Source organism: Scatophagus argus, chromosome 3 (genome assembly GCF_020382885.2).
Source record: "Scatophagus argus isolate fScaArg1 chromosome 3, fScaArg1.pri, whole genome shotgun sequence".
Lineage (NCBI taxonomy): Eukaryota > Metazoa > Chordata > Actinopteri > Scatophagidae > Scatophagus > Scatophagus argus.
Window position 1 is genome coordinate 17,106,114 of NC_058495.1, and position 25,366 is coordinate 17,131,479.

General features: G+C 42.3%; 4 protein-coding genes across 10 annotated transcripts in view; 3 read left to right on the forward strand and 1 right to left on the reverse strand.

Annotated features, from left to right (window-relative positions):
- Positions 1-2,002, forward strand: part of acap3b (ArfGAP with coiled-coil, ankyrin repeat and PH domains 3b) — a 53,034-nt gene extending 51,032 nt beyond the window's left edge. For all 4 annotated transcript variants that reach the window (XM_046384262.1, XM_046384264.1, XM_046384261.1 and 1 more), the window contains exons 25-26: positions 36-85; positions 1,029-2,002. In XM_046384262.1, coding sequence (XP_046240218.1) covers positions 36-85; positions 1,029-1,097 — 119 coding nt within the window. In that variant the 3' untranslated portion in view covers positions 1,098-2,002. The remainder of the gene's footprint in view (positions 1-35; positions 86-1,028) is intronic.
- Positions 2,003-2,145: 143 nt separating this feature from the next.
- ube2j2 (ubiquitin-conjugating enzyme E2, J2 (UBC6 homolog, yeast)) lies at positions 2,146-8,220 on the forward strand. The gene is made up of 7 exons (XM_046384268.1): positions 2,146-2,329; positions 3,764-3,894; positions 5,303-5,343; positions 5,550-5,652; positions 5,798-5,936; positions 6,030-6,110; positions 6,207-8,220. Exons 2-7 carry the CDS (start codon positions 3,764-3,766, stop codon positions 6,495-6,497), a joined length of 786 nt encoding a protein of 261 aa, XP_046240224.1. The 5' UTR covers positions 2,146-2,329; the 3' UTR covers positions 6,498-8,220.
- A 232-nt stretch (positions 8,221-8,452) lies between these two features.
- LOC124056636 (RING finger protein 208-like) lies at positions 8,453-10,189 on the forward strand. The gene is made up of 3 exons (XM_046384269.1): positions 8,453-8,613; positions 8,730-9,092; positions 9,228-10,189. The coding sequence occupies exons 2-3, from the start codon at positions 8,782-8,784 to the stop codon at positions 9,316-9,318; spliced, it is 402 nt and encodes a 133-aa protein (XP_046240225.1). The 5' UTR covers positions 8,453-8,613; positions 8,730-8,781; the 3' UTR covers positions 9,319-10,189.
- A 574-nt stretch (positions 10,190-10,763) lies between these two features.
- Positions 10,764-24,813, reverse strand: hipk1b (homeodomain interacting protein kinase 1b). Of its 4 annotated transcripts, none has more exons than XM_046384271.1 (18): positions 24,465-24,813; positions 22,233-22,963; positions 21,202-21,393; positions 20,853-21,034; positions 20,599-20,722; positions 20,212-20,331; positions 19,953-20,039; positions 19,101-19,285; positions 18,815-18,965; positions 18,256-18,442; positions 17,917-18,035; positions 16,554-16,688; positions 15,354-15,505; positions 14,603-14,674; positions 14,274-14,444; positions 13,846-14,060; positions 13,635-13,747; positions 10,764-12,885 (listed from the first exon to the last, which is right to left on the reverse strand). In XM_046384271.1, the coding sequence occupies exons 2-18, from the start codon at positions 22,959-22,961 to the stop codon at positions 12,421-12,423; spliced, it is 3,399 nt and encodes a 1,132-aa protein (XP_046240227.1). In that variant the 5' UTR covers positions 22,962-22,963; positions 24,465-24,813; the 3' UTR covers positions 10,764-12,420. The 4 variants fall into 4 exon arrangements, with proteins under 4 accessions (XP_046240227.1, XP_046240226.1, XP_046240230.1 ...); XM_046384270.1 differs by having other exon boundaries at positions 15,354-15,508; XM_046384274.1 differs by lacking the exon at positions 16,554-16,688 and having other exon boundaries at positions 24,465-24,812.
- Between the last annotated feature and the right edge of the window lie 553 nt (positions 24,814-25,366).

A 25,366-nucleotide genomic window follows, 5' to 3' on the forward strand; every position in this document is an offset into this window, starting at 1 on the left:
AAATAAACACTGACATATTGCTTCTGTTACCACAGGGTTTGCCACGAGCAGCAGGAGAGTTAAACCCAAGGATGTTCGGGATAGAGTGAGTGAAGCATCCTGGGCCGCCTTACTAGGGGATCAGGGTGATACTGTGATTCTGTCCGCTCTGGTGGTTGTGATCTTTAAGGTGTCTCGGTCTGTGGCCTCTCTGTCTCTCTCTCTCTCTCTCTCTCTCACACACACACACACACACACACACTCTGGGAAACTATTTTGGTCTGTCTTCATGTCGGGAATCTTTTTCGTCTCTGAGGGAGAAATGAGGCATTCAGTACACACACACACACACAGAGGATTGTGTCCTCAGAAAAAGTTGCCTTGAGACTAAGCTCTGAGGCAGTAGGCATATAGCAAACAGGTCACTATAGGTCACGCAGGAAGGGTAAGTACAATATACTTCATATTAAAATATTGAGCACACGATTCCACATACCATCACTTGGTATTGGCGGAAATATTTACAAGACAGAAAAAAGGATCCCAGGGTTGTGTAGGTGTGAAATGGACAGGATGCTCACCACTCTTTCCCTGCAAGTTTCTGATTTTCTAGTTCTGCCAACTAATTCATACTCATATTTAGAGGGGTACTCTGTGAGAAAAAGTTAGCGGTCTTTACAAAGCATTTAGTCATATAAAGGATGCTTTAAAGAAGAATAAGTCACTTGCATATGGCTGCATAGCTGCATATTTGTATCATTAAGCTAGGTGGAGGGGCTTCACACCATCGTGATGCTTAGGAGGCTTTGCTCTTTCATTTATCTGCTATGTCAAACTGTAATGAGGGCTGTTGGAGATTGCAGTACGTGCTGGTTTATTGCCTTCAAATCGTGTAAATAAAAAGGGCTTGCTGGGCCACTCACTGATACAAAGGGCGAGCAAAAACCAGCAGGTTGGTCGTTGCAGTCTCCACTCCATGGTGCCCTGCAGTGGGACAAATACCCCCGCCCAGCCTCCCTCCTGCTTGACACCAATATCTCCTGTTGCAGGTGACTTCTCCTGTGTTGACGTCTTTCGCGAGTTTTCTCTCCTCGCGTCTCTCCAGCCCGAGAAGCTGAGGAGAAGGAGCATAGGGTTCAGCCTCTGCACGAAGCCACAGTGACCACCGACCACAACTTCTTCTGACCGTCACTTTAGAATCAAGAGAGAGGCAACCATATGCCCCTACATAATCATTTTGATGCCAGGAAGAGGGTTCAGCAAGTACAAGCAATTAATGATCAAAATCCTGCAGGCACTAAAACTATTTTATAACAGACATATTCCAATCCAATTTGGGTCATGGCTATAGCAGAGTCATCATGGCATCTCAGATGGTATGTGGATATATCATCTTTATCAAGGGGAACCCCAGTGTTTTAGTATTGAATTCAGCAGAGCCTGAGACTTTTACTCTACCAAGTATCAAGCCCTAAAAAGATTCATTGTTTTTTCAATAACGTGACACAGTGACATATTTTGTTCCTCAACCCAAACTGATGTTATGTCAGCTGAAATAACACCTGTGCAAAAACAACTGGTTGAACTATACAACATTTTAAAATAAGGTTGATAACCTTGAACTTCATATATTTACGAGAGCAACTGAGAATATGCCTGTTATAAAATAGTTTTAGTGCTGGCAGGATTTTGATCATTAATTGCTTGTACCGTACTTCCTGAACCCTCTTCCTGGCATCAAAATGATTATGTAGGTCTGGTAAATTTCTAATCTACACGCTCAAGCCAAAATAGTCCTGATGACAGTTTCTGTATTACCTTACCAGACATAACAAGTCTAATCCACTCCAGAGCTGCAGAAAACTTACAGACTTTGTTATACCCTCTATGACTTAATTGGGAAAATCAGTGCCCCTTCAGTGTTTTTTTAATAATTTTATTTTGTCAACTGCAAATTTCTGATGATTTTGTAACCGTAATGCAACCGATGACAAAACATTAAATAAAAAAACAGTAAAAGATCTGACACTGTTTTGTGTACTTCAATCTGTGTTTTCTTTTAAACTTAGGCTAACAAATATAACCACAGGAAACTTTAAGCAGCAGCATGGAGCACAAGCAAGAGGCTCGCTGAGCTGGTGGTGGTGACGGTAGTGCGCTTTCTATATCATTTTTCAACAGCTGTAACACAAACGAAGAAGAAAACCGGAAGTGTACTCCTGCTGGCGATAACGTTAGCTAAAGCTACGGTGGTGTCATCGTCTTAACGGTTTGGGGTTTGACAACAGAAACAGTATCCGTATTTCGTGTCTAGCCACGAATACCTACTTTCACTGGGGTCTCTGAAGAGGTATGTCTGAACTACACGCCCTCTAGACAGTATATGCGAGAGAACTGGTTCTCAGTCCTCACTAGTAACAGAACTGTTCGCGCTAAAGCTACGTAGCTAAACATTGCTGTGGCCTACGTTAGCTAGTGTTAGCCGTCGGTGACTGACGGTAACACAGTACACACAGACTAGACTTCCCACCAGCTTTACCTGCTAGCATCATCAAAATCGCCTTTTCAAGTTAGCCTGCCGGGACATAGTATTGATACGCTGTGATTAATGAAAATCGTCAGCCACATATCATGTCGGTCTGTAGTTTGAAGATGGTTGGCAATATTTACTCACAGCCGATAACTGAGTAACTGTCCGATGTCGAGCTAACTCACTAATCAAATCATTAAGCCAGAGATGTAACATTAACGTAGCTTGCAAGGTAGCGGATTAACCTCAGCTAACACAAGTTGGGTTAAAGCCAGGTAGCCTGTTATTTATAAGGAAGTGACACTGACATTATTTCAACACTAACGTTATTACAGTTCACGTACAGCTCATTAGCGTTAAACTGTCAGCTGTTAGCCACATGACAGCAGGCGGTTAGCGGTGACACAGTTTGCTGATGGTGAAATTGAGTTCACCTGGCTGTTAGAAAACAGTTAGAAGTGCATTTAATCCAGATACAGATACTTTCTTATTTGACTACACACGGCAAGTTTATTTGTACAGCACCATTCAAAAAAAAAAAAAAGACAATTTAAAGTCATTTACAGAACATAAAAATGCGCTCTAGGAACTCTAGGCAACACTGAATTGGCATTGTAAAGTGATTATATAAGAATAAAATAAAAGAGAAAATAAACTAAAAGCGAATAAAGTCGGGCGAAAAAGGTCACAGTTCAGTTCAAATAACATGAATAAATAGCCACACATTTTAGTCAATACCACTTGTTTATGTTTTCTTTCATTGTAACTACTGTTGGGATTTTTGCTTGCAACTATTAAATGGCTTTTTATAAACTAAATAAGTCATCGTTCAGTCAAAAGATAATCCATAGAGTCTTTAATGTCAGTCTTGCATTAAAATAAGAAAAGTATATCTCACTCCTAAAGGGGATAGTCTTCTGAATGACACTATTTGTTACTGAGGGGCAGTATGAAGGCAATCGAGTTAATCTACAGCCCTACAGCCATCAGTTTTCACAGGGAACTAAGTCCAGGATGGTTCACACATTGTGGTAAAATGACCGCTATCCATCATTAGGTTTTTAGTTTCTGTCTCTGCCGAGCACACATTTATCTCCATGGGCAATTAGATAACGCTCATCACAAGTAAAGGCTATACTTTGAGCTAGTATTGTAAGAGAATATATTTTGATTGTAGAAGCCACTGTGTATCAGTAACACATTTCAAGAGACCAAATCAAGATACATTTTTTTGCACATCCTCTGAATCCTCAGATGAACAACAACGGGAATAAGAGAGCTCCAACCACAGCCACTCAGCGTCTTAAGCAGGATTACCTCAGGATAAAGAAAGACCCTGTGCCTTACATCTGTGCAGAACCTCTCCCCTCCAACATCCTAGAATGGTAAGGTCTCCATCCCAGAAAGTCCCAGAGCCAGAAATCATCACCAAGGCTATAAGCTACAGTTCAGTGCTTTAAATTAGACTTTATTACGTTATCATCATAGTTCAAAATGACTAAATTAGTAGAGCTCTTTTTTTTTTCAAGAGGAAAATCTGTGAATACTCTTTTGACAGCAACGATAAACAACAGGTTTAGCTTTTGTTAATTCAAGTTTCAGTAAATCTGTCTTTGTCAGAGACAGAACTGTGCTCACAGCATTGAACGGTTTCATAAAAAACAAACAAAAAAATCCACACTAACATGTCTTTCCAGATTATGTGTGTTTACACAACACACTGCCAACTGTGTCTACAAAGTATTTCACTGGTAGAAAGAGTTCAAATATCCTGAGAAAATGGTTCATTGTTTCTGGCAAGACCCACTTTTTTGCATTGGTATGGAGGAATATATCAGGCAGAAAGATTGATATCTTAAAAATCTGGACTACCAGCATTTACAACAAAACTGCATGACCAAGTTTGACTTTTTTTTGTTTCGAGTGGGCTGACAAACTGATTACTGAACATGTAAATTCCTATGTTATTATATTTATTTTACCTCTCAAATCCCTCTTAAACAGCACAATGTGAAGCTGTTGGCTTTAAACTCGGTGCATCGAATTTCAACTTTACACTCAAGAATTGCATTCAGGTCTTACACCGTCCCATAATGAAGGATGTGTGGCAATGATTTTCATTTTTGGCAACTGGATTGTATTGATTGAATGTTATCTGTGAATGAATAACAGCAGACTCATCAGCTTTTTAGTCAATGTTGTATAAAGATGTAATACCAGTAGTCTCAAAGGGGCTTGCTTGCCAGTCAAAACAAGTGCACAAGGTGATAAGAAAATCTGAACGAACATGTAGTAGATCAAAGTGAAATGTTTAGTGCAGTGATAGGCCATATTTCCTTTTCCAGAGAAAACCTTTATTGCATGTTAGCCCATACAAATGGTCACTGTGATGTAATTTATGGTTTACCTGGATCCCTTCCTCTTTGTGGTGTCCTTCAAACAGCAGTTTATTTTTACTTTTTGTCACCTGCTAGCTCCACCTTAGTTACACATCTCATAGCTCATAGCTTCATTATTTAAAAATGCTAATGTTTGTGTGTATAAGAGTGCATCTCTGGTTTCTAATTCAGTTAGGCTATGGCAGAAAGTACCTTTCATCTCTATTTATAGATTTCAGATAGATTGCTGATAAAGCTTCTTGAGATATGAAAACATATCAAAGTCCTGTGAGTTTTGCATGATATGCAGCTGATGTGAAACAGTCAGCAGAGCTTGGTTCAGGGTTGCAGGATGGAGCTTTAACCATCGGCTCTTTGTTTGTAATGTAAAATAAAACTTTCTTGTCTCCCTTAGGCACTATGTAGTCAGAGGTCCTGAGAAAACTCCATATGAAGGTAAAACCTCCTGCCTATAAACCATCACACAATTTAAAGTGGTTTAAAGTGGTACAATCCACAGTGGCTCTGTGGTTTGTAAGCATGATGGAGCATTTGAGGAAGTGATCTGCAACCAAATCACAGTTTCTTCTTTACACTGTCTGGCTTCTTTTAGCCATCTGACTTGATGTAATAATCTGTCATTATCTTTCTTTTTTTTCTAGGAGGATATTACCATGGAAAACTTATATTTCCTCGTGAATTTCCTTTTAAACCACCAAGTATCTATATGATAACACCAAATGGGAGATTTAAGTGCAATACAAGGTGAGGAAGGTCGTTTTCTTATTGAATTCAGGCTTTCAAAAGTTTTGGAAAATTAGTTTGGTCATTAGAACTTGTTTGCCGCTTTGGTCCTTTATGGTAACTTTGCCTGTTTTTTTTTTTTGTTTGTTTTTGTTTTTTTGTGCAGGTTATGTTTGTCCATCACAGACTTCCATCCAGACACATGGAACCCTGCGTGGTCTGTCTCCACCATCCTCACAGGTCTGCTCAGCTTCATGGTGGAGAAAGGCCCCACCCTTGGCAGCATTGAGACCTCTGACTACACAGTGAGTACAAACAAATGACCGTGAATGCAGAACATAGTGATAAACGATTTGTAATGTCTCACATATGTTTGTTTTTTTTTGTTTTTTTCTTAGAAAAGACAGCTGTCAGCCCAAAGCCTGGCCTTTAACCTCAAGGATAAGGTGTTCTGTGAGCTGTTTCCTGATGTAGTCGATGTATGTCTAAGATGATCTCTAACTTCTTTTCTTCTTCTCTCCTCTTTCTTTTTGCTGGTTGAATGTTTACCCATATCTCCTTTTTCCTTCCACCAGGAGATGAAGCAGAAACAGAAGGCCCAAGAGGAGTTAAGCGCCCGGACTCAGCCCCTCCCCTTACCCGATGTGGTGCCTGACGGTGACCCTCAGCACGCCCACTATGGCCTCCCCGCCCTCAACGGAGGTCCCGTCCCACTTGGGGGCGCCAACCCTGCCCCTGGCCTGCAACAGGCCAACCGCAACCATGGACTTCTTGGTGGTGCTCTAGCCAACCTGTTTGTGATTGTAGGCTTTGCGGCGTTCGCCTACACAGTGAAGTACGTGCTGAGGAGCATAGCCCAGGAGTGAGAGAAGCTGGTGTTGTAGGGTGATGCTCCCCCCCTGCAGGTGAGCCAGCTAGTGGACTCAACATTCTTACAAACACACTACGTGGGGGAGGGAGGTTCAGTCCTGGGTTAAACCCCTCCACGACCACTACCACCACAACCACCACCACCATGGACTTTGGAAGATGGAAAATCAAAGCCGATCCACCCGGGAAGGATTGAGAGGAGGAGGTAGGGGAAGAGGGTGGGAGTGGCAGTAGTGCCAGGGGATTGGAGGGGCTAATTAAAACGGTTGTGATCCACTCTGTGCTTCAGTGGTTTATGTCAGCAGCGGCTCATGGGTTGTGGAAGAGTGTAGAACTAAAGACGTGCAAATGGTTTACAGTGTGTTGCACCGTGCTGGTGGCAGGTCACAACAGAAGTGTGCTTTACTGAGGTGTATTAAAATGCACCATCCTTCTCCTGTCATCACTGTCATGAACTTTACAGATTAAAAACTTGTTTCTTAAACAGTTAAGCAGGCATCCCCTGTCCATCACCAAAAAGTAATTTCCTTTCCCAGTCATTCATCAGATGAAAGCGACTCCTCGGGGTGGGACCTGATGCTGTTCCAGCCCCAGAGGTTGTCAAAGTCAAGAGAGAAGGAGTGCTATACAGGACATTGGTGTGGTTCTCCTCATTAATGTGGTGCATTTGAAGCGTCCTCAGCTTAATTTGAATAACTGTTTTTGGCATTCCTTATATTACCTAAGGGCATCAGGTTTCCATTAATAGGCAGCTGCAGTACAAGAACCAGTTTTTACTTTCAGTTCAACCTTTTGTTCGGGCGTTGTGTTAGGAATGTGTCTCTGAGTTTTCCTATGTGCTAAGAACATTTTGTGATGAAACGGAACATCATGGTAAACCCACTTCCTGGTCCTTAATGAGCATCAGCGAAGGGTAGCAGGAAGCAGGAAAAGAAAGATAACAATCAAAAGAAAAAACATAAAAAAGTACCAAACCTCATACACTTGTCAGTACTTCAGTATCTTGTCAGTAGTGGATCTACCTTACACCCGATGATGCATCACAGGCTGAGCAAATAACCTGTGAAGAAACAGGTAAAGAAGTCCAGACATTTTCTTCTGTCAACCCATGAGCCAAGCAGTGACCCCAGTGTCTGCACAGCAGCAAATAAAGCCCTGTACCTATTTTTTTTTTATTGGCTTAGCTGACCAGTATAGCACCAATCTACATAGGTCCAAGGAAGAAGACACATCAAGAGAACCATTATTTTGTTTCTGTACATTATTTTTTTTTGATATATTTTTTTGTTCTTTGTGTTTCATTGTCTTTATTTATAGAAAGGGGCCCCAGCTTGTCATGGTTCTGAAGAAGTGGCAAGTGTTTGCTAAGCAGGGCAGGCAAATACCCAGAGGCAGGGCTCGGCCCGGGCTCACATAATTACTGATGATTTACTGTTGTGCATTGCGTTTTAGTCAAGGTGGTTCTAATGTGTATCTAATGTTTCAACAGAAAAATGATTGGAAAGCAGAAGATTTGTCTTTCTATTGCTCTTTTCTTGGCACCATCTTTAAAAAAAAAAAAAAGAAAAAAAAGAAGACAAACTGCTGATGATGGGAGTGGGTTTGTGTAATTATACAGCAAATGCCCAAATTTCCATGCTTCAGTTAATCTTGTGTGACATTGTATGTTTTCATAGTAAATGCAAATAAATCACCCTGCTCGGCAGGGCATTTTAGAAACCCTTGTTTGGTTGGTTTTTTTAAATCTGCTTCAAAAACATCCGGAAATAATAAGCAAGTTGTTGTTTAACCAGGCCTCCTGAATAAAACCGTAAGATAGATGCGAATATGATTTCATGGAGGGGGTATAATAATTTTACTAGATAGTAAAACCGGTTCTGGGTAGGCGTGTTTTTGTGCTCCCGCCTCGTCATCTAAGCCAAATTCCACAGAACGTTGTTTACCTGTGCGCGGCGCTTCCGTGGAAGAGCGAGTGAATCCACGTGACAAGACCGGTCACGTCAGGGGTGACTTCTTAAGCTCGCGAAGACCAGCAACCCGACACAGAAGAAAGAACTCACTTAAGCCAGCAGGACCCGCAGTGCTACATCAGGAAGCCAAACAGTCCTAGAAGTGAGTATTGTTCTCACATGGCTGGTGGATGCTGTGGTGGTGCTACGTGGAGCTGTTTGGTGATTTATGTTCCTTGTAGTGAGTTCTTTACGACGTTCTCACGTTGTGTGCTGCAGGTTGCCCGGTGAAAAGACGCGCTCCGTTTCCAGCCTGCATCACCTGGTCGTCATGTTCATTAATGAGGAGCTCGAGTGTGCGGTGTGCTGCTATGAGTACTCACGCAGCAGGAGGATCCCCCGCGTCCTCCACTGCAAGCACACCTTCTGCGCTCCCTGCCTGGAGAAACTGTGCAAGACGGACGGCATCGTCTGCAGGGTCTCCTGCCCTCTGTGCCGCTGGATTACCTGCACCCAAGCCAGCCTGACCCTGTCCGGGGCCCTGTGGGTCAACACGGAGATATGGGACCAGATTACCGAGGAGGAGCGGGACGGGTCGGAGGAGGATTTGAATAACAGACAGAGGCAGCTCATCAGCTCCACGTAAGTATACCCCTTCAAAACGGCCTCAGCTGTTATACTTCCGTGACTGCACTTTTCCTCATTGACATTTCAGCGCATTTATTTACGCAAACCCAGCACCAAACAAGCCTCTTTCTCTTTCTCTGTCCTCTTCAGTTCTTACTCGAGACAGTCTGGTTTCGTGCCTGCTCTTCAAAAACTGTTCAGCTGCGTGCTGCTGCCGGCACACGGGATGGGCGCCTGTTGACTGTAAAACAACCGGAGAAATCACTACGACATCTCCCTTTTTCATCACTATTTAACGCGACACACCCGGTTAATGTGACACCCACAGCGCAGGACTCCATGCGGTTTGCAGGCTCACATGGACGGACTGCGCCTCGGTCACCTTTTTGCTGGTTGAGGGGCTGAGGCCTTGAACGGCTTTGTGTGAGGCTCTGCTGTCTGTGTTTAAGGCTCCTGTTGGTTTCATCTGAGGGGGGAAAGACCCGCACTGACTTGAAAGTGAACAAGTTGTGATCTGTGAATAAAATACTGCAGCCTTTAGATAGCAGCTTACTGTGAAATATCAAGTCTGCGCAGAGCCCATTGGGATTCGGCGCGCACGGTTCTCAGGGCGCAGTACTTTTGTATATATATTTGTATATAATGTAAAGTATTCTCAAATAATTTATGATTGCGTGTGTATATGTCATGATGATCACTGATGTGAAGGATTCTTAACTGCAGAGTTATTGTAAATTCTAACACAAGTGAATGCGAATTTCAGCACCGCGCAGAAAAAAAAATTGAATCAGTTTATCTGAATGGTGATATGAACTCGAGAAATTATTTTAAAAATCAAAATTGTCCCACAACTGCTTGAAAAGCAAGAAAACCTGCACAATTTTTTTTATATTTTTCTAGAGAAAACCACAGCGAAAACACTAAATAATTAAATAAGTAAATAAAAAGTTCAACTACATGTAGTTTATATTCAATATAATTTTAAATTTTGCATTATTTCAGTATTTAAACATGACCCTGCCTGTAATTGTCTTTCTTGCTGTTTTTGTGTTCTGGAGCTGCTTAAATGTGATCTTTGAAACGTTGGATATTAAATATCAAGTCACAGTTAAGATGTCTTTGTTCTCATTTAGCGCATTTCTTTTCTCACTTTTAACATTTAACGAGCACCACATGTAATTGTAATGTTTGAGGGTTTTTTTCCCTCCCAACTAAAGTTTTTTCATAGTTGCCAATTGACAAGTAAATTTCCAAATGCGGGATCAATAAAGTTCATCTCATGTGTTACAGGAAACTTTTACCCGTCAATTGAAACCACTTTTTAGAACCCCACAGACTTTGCTGTATTTAGACCATCTTAGATGTTTTAAAAATCTAATTTCACTAAATTAACAAAAGAAACGTATAAACAAAGTAATTCTGTCGAAATTCGCCGTGTTTCAAACAAACGCATGTGTATCTGATGTCTGATCTGTCAGGACACGTCAAGCTTATTGACTTCACATTTTTATGTTCCTGCAGCCAGACAGACACAACATCCCTCCGGGCAGTTCGGCATTCATTTCCAGCAAGGCGCATAGCTTTTAGCCCCCCGTCTCCAGTTTGTCTGTAACCAAATCTACTTAACATCGATTAATTCATGGGTGAATATTTAAACGAGCAACGAGGAATAACGATAACAAACCCTTCTGAATTTGTGGTTATTTTATTGAAAACAGTGACAGTGGATTATTTGAGCTGAAACCTTTTTCCCTGAATTTAGTTCTACCAAATAGCCTCTTAACTATACTACGTTAAGATGAAATACAGTTAAATATTCAGACATTACAACACAAAACTGATGCAAACACAACAGGGAAGGGGTTTACTAAACTGAAAGAAAAAAAACAAAAGAGAAAAGAAAAGCTTTCATAAACCACAGAAACCATCCCGAGATTCACCTCTTTTAACTAAAGATGGTGGCAGGAAATGGCTTCAAGTCTGAATTCAGACCAAAATAGCGTGACTGTTGTATCCACGCTGTGGTAATCTTTATGTGGGGGGGGAAACAATGACTTTCAGCATTTTATCCTCAGACAAGACTGAAGCCGCGGTGGCCTCTTTCGCAACGCATCAGTGAGTGTTAAAAGTGAACAGCGCCACCTTTGACTTACTATAAGAAACTGCTAAAATGGCTCCTTGTCAGACAATGAACAACCGCTAACAGATCAGGTTCCTATCATTCTTATCATTTTTCTTTTCTAAAATCAGTCATTGTACAGCAGTGTAGGTAGTCTGTCATAACTTCCTAGTGAGATTTTCCAAAGTGTCAAGGGGTAACAGTACAAACTGGCCATAAATCCATTTTTTTTTTCTCCATTAAAAGCAGGTACTACACAGTCAGGATTCACAGATATAGAATATTTTTCAGTCCATGTGATTTTTTTTTTTTCATATTTCAAGGAGAGAAAGTAGGGAAGGAAGTTTGTTTTTCTATTTTTTTTTGCGATTTCAAAACAAAAGCTCACGTCTTTCACATCACTCCTCGAGATGGTGATCCTCTGTACTTCATAAATACATTCAGTACTTAGTTGATGCAGTTTTTTTTTCTTTTTTTTTTAAAAAAGAGTTTCTATTGCATAAGGAAATGATTAATCCTGCCTAAACAAACACTGTCACTACATTAACATACTATCACATGTACACTTAAATTAAACATATATCCATCACAGTTTTCACCACACTGTTCTCTCATTCGACATCTTCATGGACCTTCCTCTTCCTACCTCACACTGACAAAACATAATTTAAATACAGTAAAAGACACATTTTTGAATAAAAGGACATGGTTAAGGTACAGTCATTGTTATGTTAGGTAAAAACACAGGGCCTCACTGGATTAGTGTAAAAACATTTTAACAAGGCTAATGAAAAACTAATGACTTTTAACCTGGTCAGCTAGCCCTTCACTAGCCCTGTGCGTCAGGCATTTAAATCGCTCGCCTAAAGTGTTGTCGCAGCTTGTGACAGGAGGATAATAACTCTTAACACAGAACCTCAAGATGAGTAAAATACATTAACCACAATGCCTTAATTGTACTTCTGGTTAGGACTGGGATAAAATATCGGTTATAAACAATATTTTTAAAAGAAAATGAACTGATACCCTATATAATAATGTTAAAAAAAAAAAAATTCAAAAACACTAAAAACAGTCCAAAAGAGCATGTGAATGAGGCAAAACATCACCTTGAAGTCAAAAGCAGCAAACAAATAAGAGACCAACAGTTTAAAAGTTCATTTGTGATAGTATGTGGGGAAGTAGATTTTGCTGTTTCTCTTTGTTCAAAGTGTGTGCGACTCCCTATAGGTAAGGGTATTGTGTGAGGCGCCTGGGACTTAGCTGGTAGGCACTGTAAGCCTCAGCCCGGGGCGTCACACTAACGTATGGAGAACCAGTGGCAAACTGATGCTGGTAGGCTGCCGGGAGGTTGTGAAGCAGACTACTGACTGAGTCCTTCCGACTGGCTGAGTCCCTCCTGGAGGAGGAGGAGGATGAGGTGTACGTTGCTGCATAGGCGGAGGGGGAGTGGCCGTGGCTGCCGTGACCGCGGCTCAGCAGCTGCTCCATTGCCTGAGAGGCTGAGGGGAGGGTGGCGGAGGCTGGGTACGTGTACAGGCTGGGACCAGGGGCCGAGGCCGAGGTCAAGGCGGACACCTCGGGGAAGTTGTAGTGAGAGGCCGAGATGGCAGGAGGGAACGTCTGCTGGCGGCGCAAAGATGAGTCACTGTGGGAACGCTCCTGAGATGAAGACACCACCGGCTGAACCTGAAAAGAAACAACATGAGTATACATGCAACGATAAGGTAGGTAGGAAATAAATCACAGTCCGCTGACTTCGCTGCTCACTCCATTTTGTTTAGATTTTTTTTTGTTGATTTTCAGTTGCATGATATTTAAAGTTTAAAGAAATCCACTGTCAATGAAGTTCTTTAAGGTTCAATGAATGCACGTTTCCTCCTCAAAAAAAATAAAATAAAATAAAAAAAGTCAGCAAGTAATCATGTTACAGTGACCTCAGTCATGACCAAAATAATTGTGTGTGTGTCAGAATATAGAAAGGTCAGTTTTATGTCATTTACAAACTCACTTGCCATGCCAACTTTTGTCCAGCAGAGAGCACTTTGGACCTAATGAACTTTGCATTTCATGTGTAAAATGTGCCACAGTAAACGCTTTGACAAGCTCTGACAACTCTTTAATAAGCAGGGTTTAAGAATCCTTTCTGAAAATATGTAAAGGGTGAATAAAATGTCATGGCTCGGCGTCCTACACATGCAAATATCACACCACTTTGACAATTTGCATATTGACAGAAATTCCAGCCTGAGTCACTTTGGCAGCCGTGCTCGTCACCATGATTAAAATACTGAAGTGTTCACTCCCTTTCCCATCAAATGCTCACCTGCTTTTGCCGACCTGTGTCTGGCAAATAAATTCAGTTCATTGGCGACATGTCAAAGCAGTGACAACGCTCTAATTGACTAATCTTACATAAGAAGAACAAAAAGCCTCACCTGGCTGAGGTTTAAGGGGTGTGACTGGCTTGGCACCAGCCCGTGACGCTCCACACTCTCCCCAGAACTGCAGGGCTGTCGGTTGGATGTTCTCTTAGGTTTCATGTAGTTAACTGTGACACAAAGGTGGCAAGGATTATTAAAGTATACTGCTTTCACACATAAAATAAAAAGGCACACGCACAGACAACGGTAGGTGAGCGGCCCTCACCAGTCTCTGAACGTGCACGTGAAGCTGATCCCCTCTCAGACCCCTGGGTTTTGACCGAAGGAACCACCACAGCGAGAGACTTGGCCTGGCGCGATGACATGGCGCTAGCTGTGTTCAGCGCGCGGGGTAGAGGAGTCAGGGGGCTAGCTGTCGACGAGTCCGAGTCGTGCACCGTCACGCAGCTGATAACGTTTGTGCGCTGGCTCAGACTGACACTGTGTGAACAGAGAAACCAAGTTATTTCACAAGCAATTTAGATATCAAAGTTATTCGGTCTAAGTGAATAAACATGCCCTGTTTTTCTTTTGTTCTCTAGCAGAAGATACATCCTGGTAGTAGTAGTAAACAAAATCAACAGGAGTCCTTAGTAATCCCAGCTCAGAAAAGAAAAACCCACTTTAGAGTGCAGAGGAGCATCTTTTCCTCACCTGGCGGGATGGAACTTGCGCTCATCCTCTGTGTCGGTGTCACTGTGAATAGTGATGATGCTGACCGCCGGGCTGGGCGTGTCGGAGATGACGATTGGCTGGGACAACGTGGCGCTGGAGCTGGGTGGGGTCACGCCACTGCTGCTGAGTAATGATGCAGTGGATATGCCCCTAAAGAGACAGAAATAAAACTAAAAGTCTGAGCTTTGCCCTCCAAAGCACATGTGATTTTTGCAGTATAAAATCTTTTTAGACATCCATCATTTAGCGCAAGAGTTAAAACTCAGACGAAGCATCAGAAATCAAATCATAAGTCAGACTCCACCAACCTGTTTCTGTTCTCTCCACGTCTGGCTTTCACCTTCTTCCTCTCCTGCTGGCTTCTGGCTTGGGTGGTGCTCCTGTCAGAGTCAAAGATCAAACAGAGTTAGTGGTGGGCGCTACTGCCGAAATGAGAACATGAAACATAAATAAAAAGAAGACTGTTTTGTCACTGTTGCGTCTTTCTCAGGCTGCATTACATAAGTCATTTAGGTGATCAGAAAGTGAAGTGTGTAGACTGTGTGTGAAAACTGGAGCGAAGTGACCACAGAATCACCCTCATCACTTATTATTCGAGTTCAAATTGTGGTTGCGGCTGAATCTGATCCTTGTTAGATCTTTGTGCTGGAAATATTACAGGAATGGCAGTTGATGTTTATATCCGGAGCACAAGTATCTGTTTTTTTTTCTGTTTTTTGTTGCATCAGGCTCCAATATGGTCAACAAATGAACCTGGTGCAGTTCAAAGTGACACAACGGTGATATCCGATTTATTGCTTCTGATCCACTGGGCTTTGCTGCTGTTCAAACCTATGATATGCCTGCAAGTGTTTCACAATAAAAGCCCTGCCTGTAACACACACCTGATTCATATAAAGATCTGGTACCTCCTGCAGCTGAGGTAAATAAAAGCTCTGGTCACCTTTTGAGGAAATACAGTATTTATATCTCCAATGAGTCAACATAATGGTAAAGCAGCTGCCTATGACTGAGATCAGTTTTACTGCGCTACTACTTAGCCATCGTTTATTGACCCACCTCCAGTTGTGTCCCTGCTGTGTGGAAGCATCAAGCGTTTCCAGGGGTGATTCAGCCACATTTGACTGGTGGGCAGAGCTGTGGATGGCCACACCTGGGACCTGCTGCCATGATGACGGTATGAGGATCTGTTGGGTGCCAGTGGGCCAGGCCTGCTGAGGGGAAAAAAAAGAAGAAGAAAGAAACAACACTCACATTTCAGTGCATGTAATAGAAGGGATCAGACATTGCCAACTCAACACAAATTTGAGGGCTGGAATGGGCCAGACAAACTGAGCCATGCTGAGAAATAAGGAAAACCAACTGGCTAATCTCTTCTACAGGCAAAAGCACAAAGCCAGATAAGCGAGCAACCTTTCCCAAGCCATTCTCTTATTATAGCATTGCCCTGCAACAAATGCACAAGATGATACCATGCAAAGCACAAACAAATGAAGCACTGTAAACAGTCAGATCAAGTGTAAAGACACATTTACACAGAACGATGGTGCCTGTTAAAGAAGAAAACACTGAGGAAGGAAAATTAGTTTAGTTTATTAATGCCAAACAGTCTGTTGACAGGCCGTCGCGGGAAAAGGCATGCCACGTGTTCTGGCGCTGAAACAAAAAGATGTGTGTCAGAGAGTCAGACTGTTGAGCAGGGATTTTAGTGGGCTTTGTAGCTGCAACCTCCTTTGCTAAAACCAAGGAAGGATAGGACAAGAACAGCTGCAAGCAAAGCGCAGACCACTGCAGCAACACATGCGCTCCATGCCTTCAGTACACCTATGGGGAAAGACTGTGGTGGAGGGAATGAGAGAGCATGTGAATGGTGTGGGGAGGGGTGTCCTTTGGCGTGGAAAGAGATTGCAAATTCTGTCAATTCAGATTTAATGTCACATAGGGGGAATTTAAAAGAACAATAATACCAAGAATAACTGCAAAATCAGTCCAAGAAAATGTTTCAATTTTCCTATGAAAATAAGCATCGACCAACCACGATTCCGACAACCAAGTCTGAATGTGAAAAAGGCAAAATGAAGGAATATGACACATAATACAGAGACAAGCTCCATACAACGTGTGGCACAGAGGGACAGGAAAAGTTGCAAACAAATGAAAAGAAAAGGGAGAGTGGGGCAGGAAAGAGATGGCATTGTTAGTGGTAGAGGAAGTGTGCATATGCATGTCTTTCTCTCAGGGATGTCATTGTTGCTTTACCAGCACTGTGGCTGTGTGCTCCAGAAGGGCGGGCCGACCCACCCCGGCGCCCAGCCCGAGGGGCAGAGAATACTGGGGGGCTATGCCTGCTGAGGGTGGGTGCAGGGTGGCCACCATCAGGGGTGTGCAGGAACCCTGGAGGATAGGGGAGGGAGGAGGGGAGGGAGGAGGGGAGGGAGGGTTAGGGCATGAGCAATGTCCTTCAAGGCTGTATCTGACTCAGACAAAACGGGACAGAGTGGATAAAACCAGCTGCACAAGAGACGCACATTGGTAATACTGGGCATCTGGACATCTGACCTCTGCAGCATGGAGAAATTATTCCTAATTTTGGCAAACATCAATTAACTAGTGATTTTTTTTTTAAGCCAGATGAGTCTCTCACATTAAACATCTGGCCTCCATCCCAGATAGGAGACTGAGAATAACAGAGGCCTGTCCCTGACTGGCAGTCCAAATCAGTCCTAGGAGCAAATTCAAGGTGAGGTGCAATTAGCATGAACACCAACAACAAAACCAGTGTGGATTAGGTTATTTACAAAGTCAGTGATATAAACGCATCTCAATAAAACAACCCCTTAAATCAAAAGAAATGTCTAAACCTGGCCTCTGCTAAACTTTGGCTCGTTCTGCTGGCAGCAAAGAGAGAGAGGGGATACTGGAAGTTGAAATCCAGTTGGGATACTTTTTGGACGCACTCATGCATCCATGAATGATGAATTCTGGGCACCACCACCACTCTCAGCTTGGGGCAAACATCATCATCTTTTGCCAGATTTTGTCTGTCTCTAACCATGAGTTTAGGTTTCTGAACAAAAAAATACAAAAAAACACACTCACACATGAGCACTGTTGTGGAACTGCAGAAACTGAAGTCACAAAAGTATTAAAAAAAAGAATTGGTTAAGCTAATGATATAAAGCCACAAACCCTTTCCCACATGCAAATTAACACCTCTTCCCTACAGGAGATGTGCATACAATGCGGGTCTACTTGGTGCATGATCAATCCACTTTGGAACCATTCAGATGAGAAAGCTTCAGAGGCTTCAGTCTGAAGCACAGTTCCATACACTACAATGAACCAGACAATTTAAAGGAATAAGACTGACGAACGACCGAATATGTCATAGTTAAGTATGAGTTGCATATCTTTCCATCCGTCCATATGGACTCGTTCTCTCTCAGTCGTAACACACAAACTTTCTTTGTCCATCTTCATCAAAGAAAGCGTGCCAGAGACGGGATCACCCATAACAAACATGGAGGAAAATTTCATTTTATTAAGACCATTTTCAAAAAGATTAGCTCCTGACAGTCATCTGAAATTTGACAACACATTCAGAGACCTTACAAACTCTTACCTGTGTGAGCATGCTTGGCTGGATCTGCAACGACTGAGCAGACTGGTTCTGAGGTACTATGGGTACAGAGTTCTCCATCCTCACAGGGAAACTGGAACTCTTACTGGATGGCTGTAGCCCTGAAAAGCAAACACACACGTCTATCAGTGATTAACACCGTAAATCAGTTTTTTAAATATCCTTGGTTCCTGAAGACAAAGTGGGATAATGTAGCATGTAAGCATCTTATTCAAGTCTCTCATCGTGATCTGCACTCTCGTGTTTTCACTTGAAGTGATGCTAACAATAACGAACATGTTGGTGGAAACAGCTCAACATTAATGTAACTTTATCCTTTACCTTGAATAGTGGAGGGAGGGCAGACGATGAGAGTCTGCTGGAAGGGTTCTGTCTGGCTGCACAGCCCAGCGGGTCGTGTTGGAATCGGGACACTCTGCTGAGCCAGCCCGGGAATGTTGATAGTCGCCTGCTGGTACAGAGCTGGCTGGTAGTTCAGCAAAGGAACCGCTCCCCCCGCAGAAGGCACCTGTGGGAGAAATCAAAAGCACCACTGATCAAAGGCCCGGAACAAATGACAACAGCGGACACCACAGACACGGAATACTTCTGTTTACATTATTTTCCAAAGACTTTATAGAATGTGATGCTTTATTACTTTTTATGAATATTTTTACACTGTGGTATATGTGCCAGTATGAGTGAAAGATACAATTCTTCTCGTGCTACTGCCTTGTTCTGCATGCAAAACACTTTATATCAGTTTGTCCACCAGATACTTTTGCAGATATTGATTATTTACAGTTGAAGTAATTTTGTACATAACACAAAATCCCTCCACGGATTGCTGCACATTTGACTATCTTTATGTTATAAAACTGAGTGAAAATAAGAATCATACCTGGTTATGCTGGTTGAGCTGGCTACTGAAGGTAACAGTGAGGTTGCCTGCTGCAGCACTTGGGACTGCATTGGTGGAGTACAGGGATTTGCTGCTATCGTAGGAGCTCCTACGCTTGCAGATCTCCATGTTCTGGAAGCAGGACTTCACACTGGAAAGGATGGAGAATTTCACTGGTTAGATTTAAATAAAACTCTTACAATGTTATAACAGATGGACACAAAACAACAAATATGCACATCAGCACCCAAAAGATCACCATCAGACATTATTATCGTGCACTTACTGGGAGCTGTGGGGATAATCCACGAGGTGGCTCATTGTGACAAAGGGGTGACCCAGAGTTTTTGTGGGTGTGATCCGTTTGTCTGCATCCAGACGGAGCATCCGCTTCAAGAGGTCAATAAACTCTCGTCTATCAGCTTTCTCAGCCAACATGTCTGTCCCCTCCAAATGAGAAGACAAGTTGACCTGGAAAGCACAAAATAATATCCAAATAGGTCAAACAAACACTATGAAAGATAGATAACAGGGGCGCAGCAGATCACAAAACTCACACTTCAGATCGTATCATGGGTTTGAGCCACAGATCGGATCATTTTTTGCATCACAAAGGAAAAAGGTTAGGGTTTACTTTGGCTCTGAGAGCTGCCTCTCTCTGTAGTCATTACAATGAAGTATTATTAGCGTAAGTACTATTATTCTAAGTGTTATTGTTTATTTTATATAATACTGTTTTATAAGCTTTTTAAAATGGCCTTTTAAAAGGTCACTCATTGCTCTTCACAACAAAACACCGAACGTATCCCTCTTGTCCATCTCTTCACTGCAGCTCTGCTTCGAGATGTGGGTAATTATAACTTTACAAAAGTGGCAACAAATTATATTTCACACTACAATGATTAAATTTTGCAGTCTATTTGCAGATCACATGATGCTAAACTGTGGGATGCTGAACTACATTCAACTACATTCTGTTACTCTATTAATATGTAATGTGATTTCATAGTTTTGTGTTAGTGGTATTTGTATACAGAGTACAAACACTGTACATCATGGAATAACATCACATAATACATACATAATACATCCATAAAATAACATTAAATTAGTTGTTATGCGAGAAACCGCCATCTACCTGCATCATGTCATCCAGACAGTTGAAGATATACTTCCTAGCTTCCTTGGACTTGATGCCCATCTCCATTTCATGCTCTGCTGGAGTCTGGAAAATGGAAATGATCCGTGTTTAAAACCATTTCTTACAGACATTTAGTGATAACATTGAAATCAAATAATCACAAGATGTCGCATATAGTTATAAACATTTACAACTATCCTTTACATCCCACTTAATAACCAGATACTCAGCAGGACTCACATGATGTTATATTTACCTTAAGCCTCCAGAGTGGGTAGCTAGAATCGGGTCCTCGATTGAAGAAACGAACAGTCTTAGTGCCAGCACTCAGCAAGTATTCTGCGGGCAGGCCTTGAGTCTGAGAAATGTAACGAATCTGCAAACAACAACAACAAAACCCATTCAGGTTTAAGAATCACAGCAAGACAAAAAAAGTAAGTGCCATGGATATACAGTATATACTTAATGAAATGTTTTCCTGCAGCACTCTCAAAGTTTGCAATTATGCTTGTTCTTTCATGCCCTACTAAAAAAAAAAAACCTTGCACCTCTTATTCTGTCTCATACGTTAGCTTTTCCCATGCATTTGAGCATTTTTTATATTCCCAGAGATCAGGCATAACACGGCAACGTTAGTACTGACCTGGTCGTACTCAGAGGCTCCAGGGTACAGAGGCCAACCCAGAAACAGCTCAGCTATCACACAACCTAAAGACCACATGTCAATGGCCTCACAGAACGGCAGGCCCAAAATGATCTCTGGAGCCCTGGAAGGCAAAAAGAATATTAAAAAATGCTACAAAGTTAGGCCATAGTACCATGGCTGTTTGTTACCAGTAATCCTCATAAGATTATAGATGCGTCTAGATTTAACAAAACAGCTGATTTGCCACCAACCTGTAGTAGCGAGACTGTAAGTAGGTTGAGCAGACAGCTTTGGACACATGACTTGCCGAGCCAAAATCAATCACCTTCACCCTGTAGGGCTGTCTAAGGGGGTCGACCAGCATAATGTTCTCAGGCTTCAGGTCTGCATGAATCAGACCTAGGCTTTTCAGTTTCATCAGCGCTGTAGCCACCTATTGATTTAAAAAAAAAAACAATAAAACACACACACAAATACTAATCAGCATTAATACTAAAAATGAAAACAGTTCTGTATTACAAAATTATCAATATCACAATAATATTAACACTAAAATTTACAAATTTTCAATGATGAATGTCTGACAAAGGATTTGTCAACCTGCTGTAGGATGGGTCTGATGTGCCGTAGGGGGAGTGGGCTGAACTTGCTGTGCTTGAGGAAGTCATACAGGTTTTGCTCCAGCATCTCAAACACCAGGCAGGTGTGGCCCTTGTGTTGGAAACATTCATAGGAACGCACAAAGTTGTATTCATCTGCGTTCTCTGCACTCAGCCGGTTCAGGATGCCCACCTATTAAAGAGAGACAAACATCTCCATGTAACTGCAGGTTCACTCATGTTTCATCACAAGAAAATCCAGTAGACGCTAATGCTATAAAAAGCAAGTCAGTTACAGCACATGCAGGTTTCATTTCGCCAGTCGGCTCCAAAATGACCGAAAAAGCTACATGCCACCGGTGGCGCACCTGCTAACAGGGGGTCACTTCGCATCAGCTGCATTTTTTAACAGCCCTAGTAAGCAACACAACATCCTGGTAGAATTTGTGAGGCATTTGCAGGTAAGGTGGTACCCAACCAAACACAGCTCATACACTTCATGTTAGGGAGATTATAGTGTAACAGACAATCTGTGCTAGTCAGTGTTAACTCTGAATACAACTATGGCTGTTCAGGACAGCTATAAAAAGTTCTGATTTTGACTGTTAACACAAAACTCAATAGCATATTTTTAGAACCTTATTTTCCCAGTAAAAATAAATCTCAAGTCAGTCAACCATGATACATTTGACTGTTAAGCCAGGAGTATTTTGGGGGTCATAAATTAATATCTTTATTATGCAATTACTCCTCGTCATCAACAAGCACACTGGAAAACACCATCTAATTAAATTTTCTAAAGTCAATGGATGAGACATAACATTCAGAGTATATCAGCAAATTTACAAATTTGGCAGAACTGGCTTTGCTCCACAGTGCATTTCTTGAGCTAGCCAATAAACTGGCCAGAACTTAATAAATCACAAACACAGCCAAAAGTTATCAAACGAAACCAGTAACCAATGTATATGCAGGTGTGTTAACAAAGCATGATATAAAAATGTTTTATCAACAAAATAGGTATTTGATTACCTCAATCTGGCCCTGACGCGCATATGATGGATGGTTTTTCAAGATCTTGATGGCCACAATCTCATTGGTGCCCCGCTTCCAGCACTTGGCCACTTGTCCAAATGTGCCTCTTCCCAAAAACTCCAGCACTTCATAGCTGCAGGACACAGAGCAGAGGATCTCGTGCTGCACTAGCTGATAATCCCCTTCACCATTGGAGCTACTGCTCTTGGTGGTTGGGGCCGAGTGGGGTATAGACTGGCCTGTGCCCCCTCCACCGCCACCTGTACGGGTGGAGTAAGTTGCTGCAGGAGCAGAAAGCTCCTCCAATATTTGGACACTGCCACATCCACTCCCGCTGCCTTCATTGGCTTCCTCGAGCTTTCTCTTCTGCCCGTGCCTGTGCCCCCTTGTTTCAGAGGACATCTCAGCATGAGCATAAGAGGAAGACGTCAGCTGCTCTGTGACACGCCGGCTGGATCCGCGTGGAAGACTACCAGTGCTATCAGCTGCCCGCACCACCACTTGACCTCTGGAGCCAGGTGCTGCAGGGGGGAAGACCAGTGATGGTGCAAAGGGTGGCACAGCCATGGCTGGGGCAAAGGTGTATGCTGTCTGGCCTGCTATGGAGTTGTAGGTTTCAGTGGTGGATACATCCCAAACATTGCTCTCCACCTTCAGCTTCTTCACACGGCAAAAGGCACTGGAGGAGATGGAGGGAGGAGAGAAGACCTGCAGCTGAGAGCTCATGGCTGAAAAGAGATTAAGTTAGAGTTAGACAGTGATCAATGACTGTGACAATGAACAGTTGTAGACAACTTTGGACCAAACATATATAACTTTCAACTGATATTTAGGTTGACACCCCTTGTTTCTGTGTTTGGGTAAGGTAGGAATGGAAATGGGGGGTGGTTCTGTGGAAACAGGCTTTATTTTCATCTGATTTATAGTACTAACGGGTAAACGGTATGCTATGAGACAAGTTCGACTTTGCTGGGCTTTCACTGTGTAGCTTGGCTTGACAAAACCTACAACCCCTGGCAGAAAACCCAGGCTTCCTGCTTCAAGCTCTGTGCGCACCCACAAAAAGGGATGTTTGATGAATCATTTCATTCTTCCTCTGCACAAAAATATACCAATCATGTCCTCCTTAAACTTTAAACATGATCCAGCATATTTAAACATTATATGCAAGAACTGCATTTAGGTCTGACAGTGATCTATAATGAAGGATGTGTGGAGAACCAAGAATAGGAATAAAAGAATAAAAATAAAATTCAAAGTCATCTAGAACTGCTGTGCCTTCATCATTCTTGTATTTCATTCTTGCATGGATGAAATACTGTGTACAACGACAATCTGCTCCGCTGTAAGAACACAGCTTCTTTCAGCAGCAATATTAATATACAGCTCACCATGTGTGTATATATAATTTATTCCCTCAAGTGGGAGTCTATATCCCTCATAGAGAAGAACCTCATGAAAAGATGCTGCGCTGTTTCTAGCCATTTTACTCCTAAACTCTGAACACAACCTGCTCCGGACCAGGCTAAGTGTGCAGCATAAGTTGCCATGGTGATCTAACCAGGTTAAAAGAGAGCTGCCGTCGTGACTTTGAAAACCATGGCTCAAGTCTCATAACACACCTTGCTAACTCGTTAATCTCGCATCGTAATGCAGTTCATTTAATGGCACACTCCAAAGAAATTAACACAACCCACAGAAAACAAAATCCTTAATTAAACGTGCGCTACAATATAGGATATTTCTGGGAGTGTTTCAATGCAATGGTAGTCTGTGGTCTAAACATAAAGAAAACAGAACTAATGCAACAATTTCCAGTCAGGAGAGAACCAAGTACGTCGCCTGTAAGTTTCGACGCTGCTTGAGCAGCAACAAAATATGCCAGTGAGCTCAGTATCTAGTAGATAGGTGCTGACAGAGCGAGTGTTGGGCTGCTGTGATCGCTAATGTGTTAAAATTATCATTATCACCGACAGAAAATTATGTTAATTACAGGTTTCGCAGTAACTTAGTTGATCATCGACATGTATACCCCCATTTTGGCATAGACTTTTACGATCAGAGCAACAAGACTTACTTAACTCGCTAATGCTAACAAGCTAACGCGTTAACTTTGCGAAAATATGGCGTTATGTTGAACAGCCTGCCTCGCAAAAAGCAAGTTAGGGTAAATGACATAGCTAGACTACCTGAAAACCAATCGAAAATACAAAAAATGTTGTAACATACCGGATTGGGTGTTGTTACAGCGTCGAAAAACTGCTTCATCCAAGGTTTAAATCCCACTGCAGTCTGCTGTAACAGCGTTATCCGATTAGCTTCCGCTAGCTAACGCTAGATGCTAGCTAGGCCTGCATTGTTTCTTCAGTCGATGGAGAGCTTGGCAGCAGGAGAAGGCGTTACAGTGCCGAGCTCACAGAAGAAAGACATAAAGGTCTCATTGTATTGTTACGTTAATTCGGCTAATCTTAGAAATATATACATTTCTTGATTAAAACATTATAAATTCTGTCCTAAAACCGTCTGCCTTGAAGCAGCAAAATCCACTTTTCACCGGAACAACCACGTACTTATATCAGCTGCGAAACTTACGGCATTTCCGGTTACTACGGTAATTACCGTGCATTTCGCAGGCGATGCGCAGAGAGATGAGCTCAATGTTTTCTTTAAACTAAATTAATAAATAGCGAGGACTTCGGCCAGCTCAAATGTAATTCTGAACGGTTATAAGATGCCTTCATTGTCAGAAGATTTGGTCAAGTCACATTTGGGATCGTTTTACACATCGAGATAAAAAGGTCAACAACATTTTACGGTAAAAGAAATTGTCGTGACGCAAGTAGTAGTAATTTTCCGGCAGGACTAAGATGTTCCACAAATGGGGCAAACCTGGAAGCTGACTAAGACTTAACTGAAACTAAACGATAGGACAGTCCATACGCAAGGTGCGGTTAGCTGAAAAAAGTGATCGGAGCTCTCCTGCCCTCCATTTATGATCTGCATGCATCAAGAACAAGCAAACAGTCAGAGAGCATCACTAGAGATCGCACGTACACTGGTCATTGCGTTGTCCAGCTACCCCCCCCTCTCTGGCAGATGGTACAGATCCATACACATGAGAACCACATAGG